Source organism: Schistocerca americana, chromosome 8 (assembly GCF_021461395.2).
Source record: "Schistocerca americana isolate TAMUIC-IGC-003095 chromosome 8, iqSchAmer2.1, whole genome shotgun sequence".
Taxonomy (NCBI): Eukaryota; Metazoa; Arthropoda; class Insecta; order Orthoptera; family Acrididae; genus Schistocerca; species Schistocerca americana.
The window spans coordinates 357,176,413-357,198,731 of record NC_060126.1 but is presented as its reverse complement, the minus strand read 5'-3'; the positions used below and the strand labels follow the sequence as shown (position 1 = coordinate 357,198,731).

At 42.3% G+C, this 22,319-nt stretch overlaps 1 protein-coding gene across 3 annotated transcripts in view; it reads left to right on the top strand.

The window, feature by feature from the left end:
• The window catches only part of LOC124544634 (putative fatty acyl-CoA reductase CG5065), a 498,437-nt gene that overhangs the window by 436,046 nt on the left and 40,072 nt on the right, over positions 1 to 22,319 (top strand). For all 3 annotated transcript variants that reach the window (XM_047123243.1, XM_047123241.1, XM_047123242.1), the window contains 2 exons: positions 13,329 to 13,629; positions 17,703 to 17,951. In XM_047123243.1, coding sequence (XP_046979199.1) covers positions 13,342 to 13,629; positions 17,703 to 17,951 — 537 coding nt within the window. In that variant the 5' untranslated portion in view covers positions 13,329 to 13,341. The remainder of the gene's footprint in view (positions 1 to 13,328; positions 13,630 to 17,702; positions 17,952 to 22,319) is intronic.

Genomic DNA, 22,319 nt, shown 5'->3' with positions numbered 1-22,319 from the left:
GTAGTCTCCTACATTAGTAAAGTAGTATCTGCTTCTGTAGCTGACTGCCCGCAGTGTGTTATGTCACACGCCGCACCAATCCCATCTCCAGGATGACCAGTCCCCAGCCACAAAAATCTTCGTTTTCAACCCTTTCGGTAGCAGTACTGGACTGCGACCTTCGTAGCGTCGAGAGAAAAATTAAGTAGGTGTTTAAAGAGGAACTGGCGAATTCGGTTTACATGCTGGCATTAACACTTGGATACGATGTGCCGACCAAATGTGCACAGCCTTAAAACGACGCCTTAGCGAAGAGGATGAAAAAGCTGATCAGCTTGGCGAGGTGTCCTTAGGCTTGTCTTTCTCGCAACTGTGCACGTTTTCGTTACGATAAATATCCTGTATAACTGTCAGGAAGTCTAGTTGCTGTGTTAATAATAGTTACTGTTTCGATTATATGAAAGATTTAGTTCGTCAGTTTTCAGTTGAACTGTCTGGTACTTAGGTAGCCCATTTGTTGCGTATATAAAGAGCATCTGCGGGTTTATTGTTTTATAGGATATCCACGTTTTTATTCCGATTTTGATGAAATATGCACACTTGTTGATCAAAATAAGAGAAAAATTACTACTGTCTACATCTGATCAAAAGGTAGAAACTACCCCTCTTTCCAAATTCCCTCGCAAAACACAATGACGTGCTCGTTTATTCTTTGTAACTGTATAAAACTTCTAAAGGTACTCTTGGCGCCGGAAACAACCAAAAAACAGAGCGCATAAAAATTGCTCTTTCTAAAAGTTTCAGCGAATATTCCGAAAACAATGAAAAGGGATTTTTCAGAGATTTCACAACATTTCTTACGAATTTTATACGACTTTTCGCTTAGTTTACACTTCATAACAAATTAAAGCATTTCAGAATGGTATAAGACATTTCAAAACAGTGTTAACGACTTATTCAATAGCAAAGCATAATTCTTGCTGCTCCAGATTCCACCGAAGAAAACAGAGTAGACCTATTGCTCTGAAAAATCGTCCAGCTAAAGACGAGAATCTATCCGGGTGTCAGAAATAACTGAGAAAATGGAGTTTCGTTCACAACAGGAACGTATTTGAGCCTCGAAAACTAGGGCAAGGAAAACTTTGGGGGAGAGAGTGTTGTATGCGGAAGGTCGACGCAGGAAGGGAGGATCAAGAATGGTGAATCTACATTAAGATCTACGGAACATTTAGTTAAAAATCGGATTACAATGAGAATAACCACTTTAAAGACCATGACAGCTTCTGTGGGAGGTGTAAAGGCCATAGCCGGCCCGTGTGGCCGAGCGGTTCTAGGCGCTACAGTCTGGAACCGCGCGACCGCTACGGTCGCAAGTTCGAATCCTGCCTCGGGCGAGGATGTGTGTGATGTCCTTAGGTTAGTTAAGTTTAAGTAGTTCTAAGTTCTAGAGGACTGATGACCTCAGAAGTTTAGTCCCATAGTGCTCAGAGCCAATTTTTTTGTAAAGGCCATAGCCTATTATCTGGCTTGATGACGAGCAGCACGCCGCTAAGTTTGCTTACGCTCCTGACGAACAAACTGAAAACATTATATATGCCCCCTTATCGTTGCAATAAGAGGTTCTGTAATTCATGAAAAAGGAAGTCTCTTTGGTTGTGTTCCATCTAACCAAAATCTGTGTTCCATCAGAGCTAGGTAAAGTTTTGCACGTTTGATGACGGATCAAAATAAGAGGAACTTCAGTTTCTAATATTGCGAAAACATTACCGCCAACCCCCTAAATGAAATCACTTCGTCTAGTGTTAAGCTCTGGGAGCAATGTGTATTTGTCTGTATTTGAACGCCAAAGCGAAACTCGCCGAAGTTACCGCACTTTTTATCGTCCTCGGTGTCGCGTCTAGGACACGTTTGCTGCCGACGTCACGGTGAGGAAGCACAGCAACCTGGATCCCTATATTGGCCACATGCTGGCTGCCTGCGTTCTTATTGACCGCGACGGGTGCAATAGAGCGGCAGGGCACCGTATCCCTGGCAACGCTAAACTCTTGTTTTCCCCCTGAAAAGAATGTTTTCCTTAGTTCTTGCGTCTTCGCGAAAAGTCTCATGATTAAGTTTAAATCCTGAATTAAACTGCCATAAAATGAAATGAAAGTGAATCAAAATCTGATGCACTCCAAAACATCACTAACAAACTTCGAGGAAATTTGGGTCACAAATAATTGATTAATTTTTGATAAGGAAAATGTGCTACTTATTCCTTCATGTGGGCATGACGGATATATCCGTCAATGGCCTGTGCGTTCTCAGTGGGTTCGACGTGTATGTACGTCCGTATACGTCCGCAGCATGAGAAGTTTCGGTCCTGGTTAATCCTACCACCACTAGATAGCATCTCCCATCATTCAAGTTAATGTATTCTCAGCCAGTTTCAAGTGTTTCGTTGGCTGTGCTGGAAGGGACACAAATTACGGCAGTTATTATCCCGAAGAGGAACTAACTTCAAATTCTCCTGGCTGGGCACCGCAGCCTCTATAAATCTTAAGAAAGTAATGGTTGTACCAGGCTTTATTTTAAAACTGTGCTTTATGGAGCACTACTAGCTTCCAGCACGATGCATTCTCAGCTGTATTTAAAAACGTAACAAAGCCTAATTGAATGAAGTCAAAACATAAAAGCCTATACTACTGCATGGCATTCAGTTTTTTCTCAAAAACAGTGATTACCGACCACAGACGTCGATGTATCATACTCATCAGACAGAAAGTATTAGACTGTGCGTCTAAGTCATGACTAGGAGAGTCGTCCGAGTGCACGATGTGAAATATAAAATGCACAGCGTAGCAATGGTTGTAAGAACTACAGCAATAACACAGTTCAAAAGCCACAGTATAACCTATAAAAACGAGAAGACAAAACCTCACGCTATATAACCACAGAGCACACCTACCAAACAACTATTTATGGTCTCGTAAATGCATTTGTCGAGGCTTTTGTATTTTAACTTTCACTCAGTTACGGCGTGTAATGTTTTTAGATGCCCCTGAGAATGAGCCACGCTCGAAATTAATAGTGTTTAATAAAGTATAAATTAAAAATACAGCCTGTTGGAACTGCATTTCCTCAAAAACAAAACAAAAAAAAACTCGATTTGTTTTGGAGCTTGCTCATGATTTGCCTCGAAAGGATTATTGTATTTACATCGACAACTGGTACAGTAGTCCAAATTTAGGACAAACTAACGAATGAGAACACAGACCTTGTCGGCACAAGGCGCCGAAACAGAGGTGTTCCCAGAATACAAGAAAAATGAAAAACTGAAACAAGGCTAACGCGTAAAGGCATACAGAAATCAGCAGATGGTGAAACAGACTGCCCAGGAGGGACGCGATGGCCAGCGCTTTCTGCGACGATACGTTTTAAGAAGGAATAGCACTTCGAAAAATCATGTTGTCATGGATTAAAACAAGAATATGAAGAGATAGGAGCGATTGCCAGTTGCACAGCTACCAGTAGGACAGGGTGATTAGTCCAGCAGAGCAATGGCCGTATTCTCTTTACAATAAGGGTCATCATTTGGACACCTACCTCGAACACCAAAAGCGAGTAGCAAATAGCCGGGCATTTACCAGAATTTTTTCCAATCACAACGAAGAAAAGACCAACAAGGACATGTGGAGTACGCATAAGAAGATGCCTTCGTAAAGAAATCTTATTGGTTGCAGTTTATGCAACCAAAGAGCGATGACACATCACGCTTCCTTTTGAAACATTACATTTTCATTGAGGTGCTCTAATGCCAGAAAGGAATGCCGATGGTGCACAAGAATGTTCACGTAACGTGCACATAATGATGGATCTCGGCGGCCGGACAATGGGGAGTGATTGCGAATGAGACAGCCCAAGCCATAACTGAGCCTGGACATAACCTTGGCAGCTTCGTCAGGCATACGCACTCTACATTCCCATCAGCTCGATTACTATTGAAATTGGGTTTCATCGGCCTTTTCTACGCGCCACCACTGTTCCATATTCCAGCGACGGTAGCACGGGCCCATGCCAAGTCGTGGTGCTCTATGTCTAGATGCCAGCAAAGAGACAAGAGTTGCTCGTCGAATGCTGAAGCCTGTCCGGTGCATTTGTTTAGGCACAGTCCTGCTAGAAAAGAGTTCATGACAACGACCCACTTTCAATTCGCCAGCTATCTGATTCCCAGTAAACCGTCGATCGCCCACTTAGGCTCTGTGGAAGTCTGTTCGTCAAACACTTATCGTCCTGTTCGCGGCCTACGCGTGTTGAAACCTTGTCTCTCCTGTATTGAAGATCTACCCTAGACACTATTGACCTCCGAAACCTCAATTCTTATTTCATCCCAGATACACTTTGATGAGTTTCCACTGGTTATCATCCCACGTTCAAAATACAAAATACGAGGGTTGTCCAGAAAGTAAGTTCCGATCGGTCGCGAAATGTAAACCACACTGAAAACCAGAAACGTTTTATATGCAACAATTAGGTACAACTTCCACCTACTTCTCTACATAGTCGCCGCTCCAACTTCGAGGCCGGCCGAAGTGGCCGTGCGGTTAAAGGCGCTGCAGTCTGGAACCGCAAGACCGCTACGGTCGCAGGTTCGAATCCTGCCTCGGGCATGGATGTTTGTGATGTCCTTAGGTTAGTTAGGTTTAACTAGTTCTAAGTTCTAGGGGACTAATGACCTCAGCAGTTGAGTCCCATAGTGCTCAGAACCATTTGAACCAACTTCGAGTGTTGTCGTAGTGTTGTAGCAACTTCCCAACATCCGCGTCATAGAAAGCAGCCGCCTGTGCTTTCGGCCAGTTATCTGCACCGGTCTGCAGCTCGTTGTCTGTGGAAAAATTTTGTTTTCATAGCCAGCGATTCCTGTGGGCAGGGATGAGACACGGGGGGAGCCAATTACGGACTGTATTGTCGGTGATCAAACACTTCTCATCGGAAACGCTGCAGCAGCGTCTTATTGTCCCTGCAGTGTGCGTCCGAGAATTGGCATGAAGAAGGAACTGCTCGACAGTTGTGTTATGTGGGCTGCATGACACAGGCGAAATCTCGAACCAGGCCCTCATACTTGGCGGGAGACGCTGTTCCCTATGCATATTTACGTACTCACTGTTCACTCAAAACTGATAAGAGCGACGCGACACGATCAACGGGCATACTAGAGACACTGCCCAACACATTTGTGCAAAGCTTTATCGGATTTTCCCGGTGATTTGCATTTCGCGACCGATCGGAACTTACTTTCAGGACAACCCTCGTAAATAAGCGTGCGACGTGCTGCAGCGTTCATAGCACACCTCTCTGTGAAGGGCTGCTCAAATACCGTGTCTACATTCACGCCAAACGTCGCATCATTCAGGGGGCGTACAAGGGTCAGCTTCAGGTCGGACAACCTTTCGCGTGACCTTTCAGCAACTCATTTTTAAATTAATATCATCATCATCATCCATCCATCCATCCATCCATCCATCCATCTCTCTCTCTCTCTCTCTCTCTCTCTCTCTCTCTCTCTCTCTCTCGCACACACACACACACACACACAGCGTGTTAAGCATCTTGCTTCAATCTCCTAAACACTCTCAAATCTTAGCTCCTAAAATTTGCGCTCTCGTAAATGGTGGACTAGAAACTACGGACGTCTTGTGAAAATCTTGTATGTTTGGTGTTCCGCAACTTGTATGTATTTGATGGACACTATTGCACATCATAAACTGCACTTCAATTGTGTTCGGACATACAGCACATCACCAGTGGCATTTGATACAGAGGACAGACAAACGCCTGCATATCGAAGTCAATAACACAGGAACATTCTGTATACGCCTGCACTAAAGAAGAACATAATGTTACATGCACACTGTGGACGTCTACACTAGACTACTTGTCTATCAAGTATAAAATCTTTATGGTTGTTAAAAATGACATTACTCTTGAAAACGTAGAAAAAAATGGCTCTGATCACTATGGGACTTAACATCTGAGGTCATCAGTCCCCTAGAACTTGTTGTTGTTGTTGTTGTTGTTGTTGTGGTCTTCAGTCCTGAGACTGGTTTGATGCAGCTCTCCATGCTACTCTATCCTGTGCAAGCTTCTTCATCTCCCAGTACCTACTGCAACCTACATCCTTCTGAATCTGCTTAGTGTATTCATCTCTTGGTCTCCCTCTACGATTTTTACCCTCCACGCTGCCCTCCAATGCTAAATTTGTGATCCCTTGATGCCTCAAAACATGTCCTACCAACCGATCCCTTCTTCTAGTCAAGTTGTGCCACAAACTTCTCTTCTCCCCAATCCTATTCAATACCTCCTCATTAGTTACGTGATCTACCCACCTTATCTTCAGCATTCTTCTGTAGCACCACATTTCGAAAGCTTCTATTCTCTTCTTGTCCAAACTGGTTATCGTCCATGTTTCACTTCCATACATGGCTACACTCCATACAAATACTTTCAGAAACGACTTCCTGACACTTAAATCTATACTCGATTTTAAAAAATTTCTCTTCTTCAGAAACGATTTCCTTGCCATTGCCAGTCTACATTTTATATCCTCTCTACTTCGACCATCATCAGTTATTTTACTCCCTAAATAGCAAAACTCCTTTACTACTTTAAGTGTCTCATTTCCTAACCTAATCCCCTCAGCATCACCCGATTTAATTTGACTACATTCCATTATCCTCGTTTTGCTTTTGTTGATGTTCATCTTATATCCTCCTTTCAAGACACTGTCCATTCCGTTCAACTGCTCTTCCAAGTCCTTTGCTGTCTCTGACAGAATTACAATGTCATCGGCAAACCTCAAAGTTTTTACTTCTTCTCCATGAATTTTTATACCTACTCCGAATTTTTCTTTTGTTTCCTTTACTGCTTGCTCAATATACAGATTGAATAACAAACTACCTAAACCTAACTAACCTAATGACATCACACACATCCATGCCCGAGGCAGGATTCGAACCTGCGACCGTAGCGGTCGCGCGGTTCCAGACTGAAGCGCCTATAACCGCTCGGCCACACCGGCCAGCGAAAAGTAGAAACCCGCGAATATTTAAAATATAATCGAAACACTACAGCTAGTGGATCAATCACGACATGTAGATACGACGACCTGCATACTGGAAAGGTAAGGTTCATAATGGACATCGTCGTGGACTTGCAGGCATGGTTGTATTGTATGGAACTGGAGACCTAGAAACGACGCAGAGGCCTCGTTCCCGCCGTAGCCTGCAGTGGTACACAACCCCGCATCAGGCTACAGCAGTCCACTCACCCCACCGCCGCCCAGCACCGAACTCAGGGTTATTGTGCGGTTCGGCCCCCAGTGGACCCCGCCGGGAACGTCTCTCACCAGACGAGTGTAACCCCAATGTTTGCGTGGTAGAGTAATTATGGCGTACGCGTGCGTGGAGACAGTGTTTGGGCAGCAATTGCCGACATAGTGTAACTGAGGCGGAATAAGGGGAACCAGTCCGCATTCGCCGAGGCAGATGGAAAACCGCCTTAAAAACCATCCACAGACTGGCCGGCACACCGGACCTCCACATTAATCCTCCGGGAGGAATCGTGCCGAGGACCGGCACCCCTTCCCGCCCGGAAAGCAGTGCATTAGACCACACGGCTAACCGGGTGGGCCTCAGTCATGATTACTTGCAGGGGTATTAGATTTCAAGTATTTACGTGGCTCCATATCTTCTAGATCCACATTCTTAACGATCATTACAATTTTTTACCAGACAGACACGAACTTGGTGTAGCCGTGCACAGCATGTATGCAATACTCTGCTTCTACTGTAGTGTATACAAAATGTTCTTGTGCTACAAACAGCTATATGCACGAATTTGTCTGTTTGTTCTCTGTACAGAAACCACTGATGATGGGCAGTATGTCTGAATACTAATCCAGCAAATAAATACCTCAGAAGCGCCGCTCATAGTGTACAGCAAGATATCCTTTATCAAATTATGAAGTCGTACTTTTAGCAAGAAACATCGCAAGAAAAGGAGGGAAGTGGTACACATGACATTATTTCTTGACTCGGTGAAGCATTCCAGTCAGTCATGCCGTACTCCTTTCTCCAGTCACAATTAAAGTCCTCCCTGAAATTCCTTCGCTGATTAACTCTATTTGTTGAGTGACCAAGAGAAACGAAATCCTTGTGAAAAATTATGGCAGTATCTAAGAAGCCAATCAGCAATGACCTAATGATCTTCATTTGTAAAGATTTTTTTTCTGCCGTATAGAAGGCGAGAACTGCCTAGTTTGGGAGTATAACGATAATGCGACTTTAATCATCAGTGACAAGCTTCGAAAAATGGGTGTATTCTCCAAAAGGTGTTTTTATGAATCCGTGCAGGCTTACAAGCGGCGGTGCTTCATTTTCCTGAACAGCAAGTGGTGATATGATATGAACTTAGACGCAATCCTTCTGACGTTCAGATTTGTCAAATCTCGTTAGCATATACTATAGCATAGTCCCGAACTGTTAAACAGGCATCTAATATGTGTCGGAAATCTTTCTTCTATGACATTTTGTTTGACAACAACAGTTAACCGACGTTCCGAATTAGTCATCAATCGACGTTAGTTCATATTCGATATGCGTGCGCGGATCGTGCGTTTTTGTCAAGCCTAAAGCCGAGTCACCAAAATCTTACATCCACGTTACGTCCTTGAAATAATCTAGTTGCAACGAGGTTCATGGCCCAATAAACTTCTTGAAAGAAATATGTTACCGGTATCGGATGTTTATCATATCCATTTTATTTTTATTTCCCTCACAAGAGTGAGTGGTTTGGCTGTGTAGTACTGTTTGTAATGAACGGAAATCATGGCTACAGCTTTCAAGCCCAACCTTGAAAATCAGTATAATCCAAAACGTAGGTAGCTGCGGCTTAAACATTTTACCTGAGACGGCTCCACAGCCAAAGACGTCGTAGTAAACCGAATAAAAATAAAATGGAATTGATAAACAGTCGATGTCTGTGTAAGGCTATTCGTGGACGAATCGACGATTGGAGCAGGGAGTGGCATTTTACCCTGGACGTAAATAAATGTAACGTACAACCCATAACTAGGTGAAGAATCCACTAATGCTCGATTACGCTATTAGCGATAAATCACCGAGAGCAGTTACAGCAAAAAAAAAAAAAAAAAACCTAGAAATAACCGTTCGCAGCAACCTTAACGTAGAATATAAGGGTAGGCATGTTTCTGTAAAAAGATTCAGCACCTATTAGCCGTTTTCACTCCTTTAGCACTAAGAAAACGAATCAAAGCGCGTATTTCACATTCGGTTGGATTCTCAATCGGAGGAGGCATTTCAAATACTCCCAAATAAACGTCAATACGGCGAATGACTCTGTGGCTTGCCAACGGAGTGCGGCACGCAGCGGGCATGCACAAAATGGCGATCACGTCGCTGCAGTGGAGGAATTTCTAAAAATAACTTCCTTTAAAAACACTCCTTGTATTACACTCTCTGTATCCGGCAGTCATCGCCCATCTTCAGATATTTTTCATAAAGCGTTAACTGCATCGATGTGAGTAGCTGCCTCAACATTCAAATAATGTATTTTAATGCAGGGGCTGCTGCATACGGCGGAAGTTGACATTATAACCATCTGGAAAGCTAAGAATAAAGCCAGTAACTGCCGGAACCGGTAATTGATCCACGAAAGAAATGGCTTATGAAACATTCGTCGACTGAGTCTTCATTGTTGCTCATCAGTCTGGAATATTTACCAGGTTAGATTAAAGGACGAGATAGGGAAGGTCGAATGAGGAGATGTACGTTTCGTCATGGGATCGGTGAGTAAGCGCGACGGCTTCATCGAGTGGGTCAGTGGCGGACGCTGCAAGAGACCCTTTGGATTACGGAGAAGTTTGTCGTTTAAAATCCGAGAGCGTTTGTTCTAAGAAAAGTCGGGTGACATGTTATAATCCTCCCACATACATCCCACGAAATACCAGCAGGGGGAAAACGAGAGAAATTCGTGCTCATTCGGAGACTTAGTCACAGTCATTGTTGCCACTTAACATTCGCGGGGGCGGGGGCAGGAGGAGGAGGAGGGGGTTATCATTAGCACACTCAGCCCCATACTGTATGGTGTCTTGCGGAATATAGCTTCGATCACACATGCTGATATTGTACCCTTTCACGTGGAGGAGACACCCCAGTACATTCGTTCACGTTCCCACTTCACTGTCTGTCTTGTCATACCACTGACTTCTCTGGTCAGAGAAGACAATGCGTCGCTCAGCTTATGCATAGACCATCTCTCTCCAGTCTGTATCGCTTTTTAATGGTACACTGTTTTATACATTTTCCGAATTTGGATTCAGTAGCGATGTTACAATATTACAAACTCCCGCGTAGTTAGTTCTTGCTACACTGCTAGATGAAAATACGGTAGCTAGCTTGAACAAAATACTGTGCCTAGTGATTCGAAGAAAGCCCAGATACTCCCGTCTGCAAGAAGGGTAGCAGAAACTATTCGCAAAAATACCCCCTCCCAAAATTTATTAACGTCTCTCTGTTGTAGAATCCTAAAGTATATTATGAGCTCAAACGTAATGAGGTCTGTATCTTGATCTACATGATTACTCTGCGGTTGTCACTTAAGTGTCTGGCAGACGGTTCATCGAACCACTTTCATTCTTTTCCTCTATCGTTCCAGTCTCGAACGTTGCGTGGGAGGAACGGACACTTAAAAATTCCCATGCGAGCTCTTATTTCTCTTACTTTATTACAATTATCATTTCTCCCTGTGTTGGTGGGTATTAATAAAATATTTTCGAGTTTGGGGGAGAAAGCTGGAGATTAAAATTTCGTGAAAAGATGTCGCCGAAACAAAAAGAGCCTTTGTTTCAAGGATTGCCACCCAAATTCGCATATCATATTCGCGACAAGTTCTCCCCTACTTGGCGTAATACAAAACGAGCTGCCCTTCTTTTAACTTCCTAGATGTCCTTCGTCAATCTTATCTGGTACGGATCCCATGCTGCACAGCAATACTGTAGCAGATTAAGGACAAGCCTAATGTAGCGAGTCTCTTAAATAGATTTGTTGCGTCTTTTAAACATTCTGGCAATAAAACGTAGTCTTTGGTTCACCTTCTCCACAACATTATCTACGTGATCATTCCAATTTAAGTTGTTTGTAATTGTTATCCATAGGTATTTACTTGAATTGGCAACATTTGGATTTGTGTGATTCATTGAGTAACCGAAATTTACAAGATACCTATTAGTCTCATGTGGATGACCTCACACTCATTATTGAGGATCAGTTGCCACCTTTCGCACCGTAGCTCAAACAGAACGACCTCTCCCAACTTCTGCGTTTCTCACATTCATCCTGGAATTCATGAATCAAAAACTAAAAGTTTGTATGGATGTAAATGGAATGATCGCACAGGCTCCGTCCCATCCAAGGACATTACTCAAATGTGTAGGACCCAAACCAAATAAAACTGACCGGGAAAACTGAACACAGACAAAGAAGGGCGGTACGAATTGCCACAGATGTATGTTTCTCATGGGAGTGTGTCACGGAAATTGTTTGGGCGGGGGGGGGGGGACTAAATTGCTTGGCTCTGAAGTATAGATGCCAGTAATCTCGCGAAAGCCTATTTACAAAATTTCAAAACCCAATATTAAGCCAAAAATCTAGAAATAGTCCTCGGCACCCTGCATATCGTTCCCGCAGAGCCCATGCAGGTGGGATTAGACTAATTACGGAAGCATTATTTAAGCAGTAATTCTTCCTGCGCTCCATACGCGATTTCAACGTGAAGAAATCTTAACATGTGGTGGCACGCCAAGTACCCTTCTGCTGTACACTACACAGTGTATTTGCAGATGTAGATTAGGGACGAGCAAAAAAATAACCATATGATAAAATATACATGTTTTTTCGTGATTATATCGATATATATATCTCCTGCGCCTAAATGATCGACATTCGATTAATGGGTGTTAAATATTCAGCATCGAAAGTAATAATCTTTATTGTCTATCTTGTCTTGACTCATCGGCGCTGTAGTTCTCACTGGCAGACTTCTTTCCCATTCTAGCTACTCTTACTGTAAGTGTCTTACAATGGGCTCAATTTAATTTCATATTCAGTATTACAAATGATCAACATGAATGTATCTACACTGCATATTCATGAAAGTTTGCAACTTCCGTGTGTCATTTCTACCACTGCAAATGTTAGCAACGAGGTGCAAAATGAACACGTTTGGTGGCAGCATTGTATTGAGAATGGTGGAAATTACTACTCGCTGCTCCCAACTATGAGGCAGAGTGTGCGCTCTCCGTACGTCCCAAGTTTCTGGATCAAGAAAAGATACGATACGATATTGGAGTGCCTGTCTTATTCTGATCACGATGCAAAGTTCCTTTGGGCATGTATGCCAGTCCTACGGAACAGGCACTGCGGCAACCACAGCCGTTACGAAACACAGCAAATGAATTCGCAATTGGGAATAAGGGCTTCCAACAGCTGTAGAATGGAATGACGATAGTTAAAATTTGTGGCGTACCGGGACACGAACCGGATTTCCCACGTATCGCGAGCGCATTTGGTTATTCGTCCACGACTGATGGCCAGGCCCAAACTTCCGTATGTCATCAGCCATGCGTCTGATAGACGCACTGTAAAACTGAAGTAGACTTGGCACAAAATCACACGCATTACTGCACTGGTATTTAATGGAAAATACGTTCCTGTTGTGTGAAGTTTGTATGGTCCCGAGACTTCTCAAACCTGGGAATGGGCCAAAAATATCGCTATTTGAAAAGTATTTTTGGCTCGATAATATCGACACCTTTTAAAAATATCGATACAACATATATGATCTTTAGTGTAGATGCTTAGTACGTGCGACCTCCTGTGGAAATCTGAGTAGCGAACATGAAGAAAATGGACAAGGACTGGGGATTGGTGGCTCTCGATGGGAGTGTGGGTCGATCATGAGGCGTGCCGAGACAGTCCGCGCAGTTGCGACAACACTGTGTCCCCAGATGGCTCAGTGGTTAACGCATCTGCCTAGCAAGTAGGAGATCCCAGGTTCGAATCCTAGTCAGGTACACATTTTCGCTCGTTGCCGTTGATTCCGCATAATGTCCCGATCCAGCTGACATCAGTAATCCCTTCCCATCCCTTCCCTCCTCATCGTCTTCAATTTACGTGCAACATATACCGATATTTTTAAAAATTTGCCAGTCCCAAACGTAGATGTAGCTGTTGAAAGAATGTGATCAACTTCTTCCAAAAACTTGGAAGGTCTAATGTGTGTTTGGTATTCAGTGTAGCAGGCGAGATGGCGGACGGGGGCGGAGGAGGCGGGGGCGGCGGCGGCGGCAGCGGCAGCAGCGGGGGTGTCAGTGTTGCGCTGCCGACGCCGGCGTCGGCGTCGACGTCAGTGTCGGTGTCGCAGTTCTTCAGCGAGCGGTCGGTGCTGGTCACAGGCGGCACGGGTTTTATGGGCAAGGTGCTCGTTGAGAAACTGCTGTGGGCGTGTCCCGGCATCAAGACCATCTACCTGCTGGTCCGGCCCAAGCGCGGCCATGACGTGCAGGCGCGGATCGCAGAGCTCCTCAGCGGACCGGTGAGTATTACCATCTCTCCTATATTACAGTTGTCATACGATTTGTTGGCAATTCGCGGTCCCCAGTAACCATGTTGCCGAACGTGGCGTACTGTAGCGGCAAAAACAAAATGCACAACAACATGCGGGTCGTAACTATAAGCGTAAATTTACTTACAGTGACAAGCTGCGATATTTAAACCCGAAAAACTGCAACGGATTATTCAGTATCTGAGAGGCAGTCAAATGGATCATGGAATCTAATGTGTGTTTGGTATTCAGTGTAGCAAGGGATCATGGAATGGTTCTGTTCACAAGTAATCACAACAAACATTCAGACACTTATCCCACTGGGACATAAGACACTCAATTCCTATTAAGTAGAATGTGATCGGCTGCTGACTGATCCACAACCTTCTTCGTTGATCCATTATGGATCGTGGGACAACGGCTGGCATGAACTTCTTGATGCAATAATTTACCAACAGCCATATGTATTGTAGAAGTTTATTTTATTTTATGAACTTCTATGTGCTACCAGTTTCGGCATTACATTGATGCCATATTCAGGCAGTGTCAGTCTGTGTCGCCTGGCCACCAAGAGCTGTTGCAGGACGATTTGATTCACGGATCCAGTTAGATGGCTCCTTCCGTGTATAGCGATTTTACGACTATGACGAGTGGGGCCTGAAGATGCCTCAATGTAATGCCGAAACTGGTAGCACATAGAAGTTCATAAAATAAAATAAACTTCTACAATACATACGGCTGAGGGAAAATTATTCCATCAAGAAGATCCACAACCTCATCCACTCTTGCACTTCCTCGTTAGACTGAAACTGACGTCCACGTGTGCCTTTCTGCAGGTCGTGAAAGAGGTTTAGGATTTTGGCTGTACGGAGGACGTTGCAGTGTTCCCAACCAAATTGCTGAAGCGTAGCCTTTGTCCGATTGTCGGCGAGGGGGCAGGCATTATCGTGCAACAGGATGATTACCTCTGACAGCATTCCTGGGCGTTTTGACGCAGGGCACTTTGCAATTTCTGCGGAATGTTTTCGTAGCGCTGTGCACTGATTGTGGTTCCACGCCCCAGGAACCCGATGAGCAGAGGAAGCATCCTGTTTCTGGGAATGCCATTTGGGCTGTGCTGTGCCATACAAACACTCCAGTGGATCATTGACAAAATCAGTCAAGAATTCGATTTCTGCTGTCTACGCATTAATGATCCACATGTGTCAGCTATGGATGTCTGGTACCTTAGTCACCTACAGCAGATACTCAACAGTTTTTGACAACACATACCTTGTATTGCCAATTTGAGGTACACAGATGCAATTCCTGAGAGTCGTGAATGCACAAGGAATACTACCACCAAAGGAAAGAGTGGAAGTTCCTTGCAGATTTGTACATGTCACAAGTTGCATTGGGTTTTAAGATTAACAAACTTCCAGTGCAGATTGGTCCCTGACTACCTAGTATTGCCAGTGTCAATTAGCGACTTTTTAAAATGCCCAAAATCTGTATATTTATTGCAATGAATAGATGCAGCAAACACTACTTCCTCTAGGTTGAAAAATGATGTCCCCATCTCAGAGAGTCCCTTGCTGTAATGGACGACAGTTCCGCAACTGCTGCAGGAGCCACACTACTAATTGCACTCACCACAATGTGGATGCCTTTGGAATTTTTTATCCAACAGGTGGCACTCACTCAAGTGATTTGGCCTACGTACACTCGCAAACTAACCTCTTCTTACACAGCCAATAAACGTTTCTTGCATATGCCTGAAGGCTGGCAGTTCGAATTCGTCACAGGACCACAGTGAAATTAATTTTCTGTCAAAGGCCTGGCAGTGCTCAGCACATCAGCTTACAGAATTAGTATTGTACTGCACAGTTCACAAGCAACAAGAACCATTGTGATGGCAAGCAGACTGTACCACTGGATTTACTCTCCTATATTAATCCAGTAGTGTCAAAGATCTATTACGAGCTCTTGTTCATTTTCAGGAGCAAAATAATGAGCTGAAGGCATGCATTATCAATTCAGCAGATGTATTACTATAATGCTTTAAAGTACAACAGTCAAATAAAAAGCTATGTTACAACCGTTCAGTGTTGCGCATACGTCCATTCATAATAGCGGGCTTCTGCCAGCGTGGCACCCCATCACTTCACAATTGTAAAAGTGAGTAATGTAATTGGTTAAAAAACCTTTTTTCTGGCCGAATATGTAAGATGGTTGCAAGAATTTTGTTCATCTGCGCATTCCCTGCCAACATAAAGCTGGTACATTTGTTCCTATATGAGTCCACTGTCAAATAAGATATATATTTCATGACAGAAAACAATCATTTCTTGTGCTACCCAAATTACTTACCCACATAAAAGCAACTAGTTATATTTATTCAAAGGATGTTCCACCCAAGGCAGCATTGAAGTTGAATACCTGGTATGTACAACTGCCAATCATCTTGCATCAGACAGACTGATGTAACAACTACACAGGCATCTACACTACATCTTGAAAGTCATCCATGTGAAAACTGGGTTAGGACATAACCTGTTGGTTTAGTGGATTTGGGAATAGCATTTAGGGAGGACCTCAGCTTAACAATGGCCAAAGCAGTCTACAGTCAAACAATGAATTTCCCATTGAATCCCTTGCCAATACAATGAGCTCTGTCACTAAAGTGCCAAATTTAGTGCAATATCTGTGAGGCGAGTTATTATGCACACTACTAGAAAGAGAACTGCATGTTCAATTCTTCTTGTTTCTCTGAAACTCCAATTGTTCGAGTAAGTTTTCAAATGCCATGATGATATCCAAAAACCACTGCAATGTGGATGAACCAAAGACAGTGGTTTAATCTAATGACAAAACTTTTGTAATTGATGTAAATGGCATGCCACCTAAGGTCTTGACAACTGACTCAATTGAATATTTGTTGTAACAAACATTAAAGCCCATAACCAGTAGGAAATGTGACTGAAAGTGCTACACGTGTTCGATGTCGTAGGAAGATGGTAAGCATCCACTTCACAATCTGTATCTGCAACAAATAAGCAAGTGTGGATGACTTTGGAATGCAGAGTGAAACTCAACCCAAAATATCATTGATATTTAGAGGGAAGTGATAGATTTATTATCTTTACATGGGTTTTTGTGCTCCCAGCTGTTTCCGTGCTGTAGAGTATTTTGTTGTAAAAAGTAAGACACTATGAGTTACTATTATTATTGCATTCCTTGTCACATTTCAACAGTTCAATGTTGTCATCATGTTTAACGACAGCTACAATTAACACAGCAGAAAGCAGAACATATAAAGATACTGATTCATTAGGTTTCTCTTTTTAACCTCATGGTGATTGTCTAAATTATTGTAAATATTTATCCCAGTGTGACTCAAGCGCTTTAAATTGTAAACCAATTGTGGAGTTATTGGCCATTGTTCATTGTGTTTGGTCTTTATGTCTAATGTTGAAGATTCTTCCAGTTCCCCCTCATCTTTCTGACCATCTAATTCTGTGGTACCAAATGCTGACACTTCCAGATCATCAAAGTTTCACATGGAAAAACAGTTGGTTGATTCTGCGCATCTGAGATGCATTAGCATCCTTCCATCAGCAAAAGTGATGAAATGTGTCAGTTTGTAGCATTCTGCAAACTCTAGGTCTCCGCTAAGTTGAATGTAACTTACACATTCAGTGTGCATAAAACTGCAGCTGAAACTGTTAATCGTGGCATTCTGTGTAAAACTTTTACTACTTTCATAGTGTATTTCACTTTAGACTATAAAATGGCAGTGTGTAAATTTCATACAAATATCTAACCTTATATGACTAACAAATGTCTTAAACATCTCATAATTTTGGAGGTAGAATGATGCTGCCAGGACTTGTAGTTGAAATGTAAATGACAGAAGTTGTCTCCCACCAGAATTCGTACCTGAATGTGCAGGAATTATACAAACTGTTTATATTTTAAAAAATTGTCATTTTTAGAGAGAGAGAGAGAGAGAGAGAGAGAGAGAGAGAGAGAGAGAGAGAATGATATTTACATTTGTAGCTAATGATATCTGTTAATAATTTCAGCTATTCGATCGCCTGAGGAAAGAGCGTCCGCAAGAGCTGAACAAAATTGTGCCAATTCAAGGGGATGTTACAGAACCTGAACTAGGAATTAGCCAGTCTGACCAGAACCTGCTGATCCGCACTGTTTCTGTTGTCTTCCATTCAGCCGCTACAGTGAAGTTTGATGAAGCCCTGAAGCTCTCTGTTACTATTAACATGCTAGGCACAAAGCGCCTTGTCGAGCTGTGTCATCGTATGCTGGGCCTTGAGGTAAAAATTATCATTCACAGTGAAGTGTGTGTGTGTGTGTGTGTGTGTGTGTGTGTGTGTGTGTGTGTGTGTGTGTGTTTTTTTTAATTGATATAATTGGTACATATAATTGAGGAGCACACACAATCCATTGCTAATAAAGCCATTACTTCAGCTCCAGTTTGGCAGTGTTAAATTTTATTATGAGTAACCAATATTTTAATTGTCATATACTGTTATGAAATGGAGTTTGTTATAGCCTTTATGTCTTCTTTGTCCACATAGCTCTAAAAGATTTTTCATTTTCTGGACATTAAACTTTTACTTGTACTACATATCCATGTATTTTCTTGGAGAAAAAGAAAGTTACTAAATCAATACATTGTGATATTAAGTGTATGTGTGATTTTGTTAATTATGAAACAAGGAAGTTTGTATGTGGTGGTGGTGGTGGTGGTGGTGGCATGTTTTATAATTGTAAATTACACAATAATGTCTAGTGAGCTTTTTACAGGTTCTGAATCCAAAATAATTTGGGTAACAATAAGTGTAAAAGGTACATCAAACATTGTCATTAGATGCTCCTCATAGGTACTCCTTATTATCCTGCTCCTCAGGAGCAGCACTGGCCAAATACTTCAGAGTACAGAAGCTGTGGCATGGTTGCAAGTAGAACAGCGATCCAAAAAGTGAAGAAAATTTATTTATTTCCATCTATTATCATAAACTTGTCGGGTACTCGAACTATCGGTTTTGGTCAGCAGTGACCATATTCAGATCTGCAGCAGACATGGGAAACACACAAATACAATGAGTGGTAAAGCTTAAGGTAATAAAATAGGCCATAAAGAAAAGTATTACTGACATACATGTGAAAATTATGCACCTACCTGTTTTGAAAACATGTCCTAATGTAATGGAGACATAGTGGCACTGTTAGAAGATAAATGCACAATTAGCTTAACATCATTACACATGTATAAAATGTTGTATGATATAGAATAAAAAGAAAAATACACTTGTTAAAGTCTGTAGTGGCTTACCAGGTGTATAAGTCAACAAAATTAATAAAATACAATAAATTGCTAAAAAGAAAAAACAATGAAAAGCCAAAGGAACTGGTACACCTGCCTAACATCGTGTAGAGCCCCTGTGAGCATGCAGAAGTGCCGCAACATTATGTGGCTTGGACTTGACTAATGTCTGAAGTAGTGCTGGAGGGAATTGACACATGAATGCTGCAGGGCTGTCCATAAACCCATAAGAGTGTGGATGGGTGGAGGTCTGTTCTGAACAGCACATTGCAAGGCACCCCAGATATGCTCAATAATATTCATGTCTGGGAAGTGTTCCTGGAGCCACTCTGTAGCAATTCTGAGGTGTCGCATTGTCCTGCTGGAATTGCCCAAGTCCGTCGGAATGCACAATGAACATGAATGGATGCAGGTGATGCTTACGTACTTGTCACCTGTCGGGGTCATATCTAGATATATCAGGGGTCCCACATCAATCCAACTGCACATGTCCCACACCATTACAGAACCTCCACCAGCTTTGAGAGTCCCCTGCTGACATGCAGGTTCCATGGATTCATGAAGGTGTCTCCATACCCAAACATGTCCATCCACTTGATACAGTTTGAAATGAGACTCGTCTCACCAGGCAAAATGTTTCCAATCATCAACAGTCCAATGACGGGCCAAGGTGAGGCATAAAGCTTTGTGTTGTGCAGTCATCAAGGGTACACAAGTGGCCATTGCACTCCGACCACCCATATCCATGATGTTTCGTTGAATGGTTCGCATGCTGATTCTTGTTGATGGCCCAGCACTGAAATCTGGAGCAATTTGCAGAAGGGTTGCACTTCTGTCATGTTGAACAATTCTCTTCAGCCGTCGTTGGTCCCATTCTTGCATGATCTTTTTCCAGCCGCAACGATGTCAGAGATTTGATGTTTTACCAGATACCTGATATTCACGATACTCTTGTGAAATGGTCACATGGGAAAATTCCCACTTCATCGCTACCTTGGAGATGCTGTAACCCGTTGATCGTGCACCAACTATAACACCATGTTCAAACTCGCTTCAATGTTGATAACCTGCCATTGTAGCAGCAGTAACCGATCTAACAACTGTGCCAGACGCTTGTTGTCTTATATAGGCATTGCCAACAATAGCACTGCATTCTGCCTGTTTACATATCTCCATATTTGAATACTTATGTCTATACCAGTTTCTTTGGTGTTTCAGTGTAGTTAAGTGACAATAATCCTGATGCGTTCTTGTGGTGAATTTTGCTTAAAAATATAATTATATACATAAAAGCAAGTTTACGTAGATCACAGAATATAAAAATGATAAAATAAAAAAGGAAACAACCCAAATGAATGAAAACGGACTTAAGCAAATAATCAGCACCTTCTGTTGATTTGACTGCCAGAATGCAGCATAGGCAAGATGTGGTCAAAGATTTGTAACAATCAGAGGGGCGCTCGTACCTTGTGACGTGACATTCCAGGAAAAGAGTGTTAAAACACTGTACCAGTCTAATTTATCATGAAGTTAAATGCAAGATGCTCTTAATAATTTCCACAAGGAAACACTCATTCGAAATCTGACAAAAGGCCCAAAGAGATTCTGGTCGTATGTAAAGTACACCAGTGTCATGATGCAGTCAATGCCTTCACTGCACAATAACAATGGTGATGTTATTGATGACAGCCTCAATAAAACAGAGTTACTAAACACAGTTTTCCAAAATTCCTTCACAAAAGAAGATGAAGTAAATATTCCAGGATTGAAATTGAGAACAGTTGCAACATGAGTAACTTTTACTGACTTCAGAATAACTTTTAGATTTCCAGAAGGCTTTTGACACAATTCCTGACAAGCAACTTCTAATCAAACTGTGTGCCTCTGGAGTACTGTCTCAGTTGTGAAACTGGATTTGTGATTTCCTGTCAGAAAAGTCACAGTACAAAATAGCTGATGGAAAGTCTTTGAGTGAAACAGAAGTAATATCTGGCGTTGCCCAAGGAAGTGTTACAGACCCTCTCCTGTTCCTGATATACAAAAACAATTTAAGAGATAATCTGAGGTGCTCTCTTAGTTTGTTTGCAAATGATACTGTCATTTACCATCTTGTGGACTCATCATATGAGTATAACCAATTGCAAAATGATTTAGATAAGATATTTTATGATTCAGAAAGTGGCAATTGACTCTAAATAATGAAAAGTGCAAAACCATACATATGAGTAGCAAAAGGAATCCACTAAATTTCAGGTACAGGATAAACCACACAAATCTAAAGGCTTTAAATCCAATTAAATACTTAGGTATTACAGTTATGAATAACTTAAATTGGAACGATCATATAGGTAACATTGTAGGGAAAGTAAACCAAAGACTGCAATTTATTGGCAGAACACTTAGAAAATGTAACAGGTGTATTAAAGAAGCTGCTTACACTATGCTTGTCTGCCCTCTCCTGGGGTATTGGTATGTGGTGTGGGATCTGTATCACACATAAAGATTTAAGTTTTTTTTCTTCTAGCTGATTGAGAGTGAAATGGTACAAAATTAGCTTGAATCTAGTTCAATAAACCCCCTGCTAGGCATTTAATTGTAAATTTCAGAGCGGTCATGTGGTAGATGTAGATGTAATTCATGTAATGACTGTGAGGACAGAATTAAAGAATTTAGGGCATATACAGAGATTACCAGCAGTCTTCCTTCCCACACACAATTCGCAGAGGGACAAAATGATTCTGGTGCACCATGGTAAACACACTGTACATCATCATCATCATCATCATCATCATCATTTCCTTCTGGCGAGCCGGGTAGGAACTTTGTGAACAATATGTCTCCATTGGTTTGTGCCCTGGTATAGCTTTTCCCTGTCCACTACGTCCCATGTTACTCCTCTCCTTTTGAGATCTTCCTTAACCTGGCCTGTCCATCTCTTTCTAGGCCACCCAATTGGTCATCTTCCTGGTACCTCCATCTCCAAATACTAGCGTGAAGTTTGAGTCAGGTGCATTCGCTTCACATGACTGAACCACTTCAATCTCAATGCACTCATTCTCTCCTCTATAGTTGATGGCACCTGCAGGTCTCTCCTTACATAATCATTCCTGACTCTCTCTCTCCTAGTTTTTTGTAGTGCTGACCTAAGGAATTTCATTTCACATGCTTGTATTTGATTCTCTTCTAATTTATGACGCAGGCCTCTAGACTATACATCATGATTCGCAGGAGATAAGTTTTATACATGGTCTGTTTGGCTCTTTGGGGGACTTCCTTGTCCCAGATTAGATTTCGTACTTGATGGAAGAAGCTAGATCCTTTTGTTATTGTATTTAAGACTTCTAGTTTGGAACTT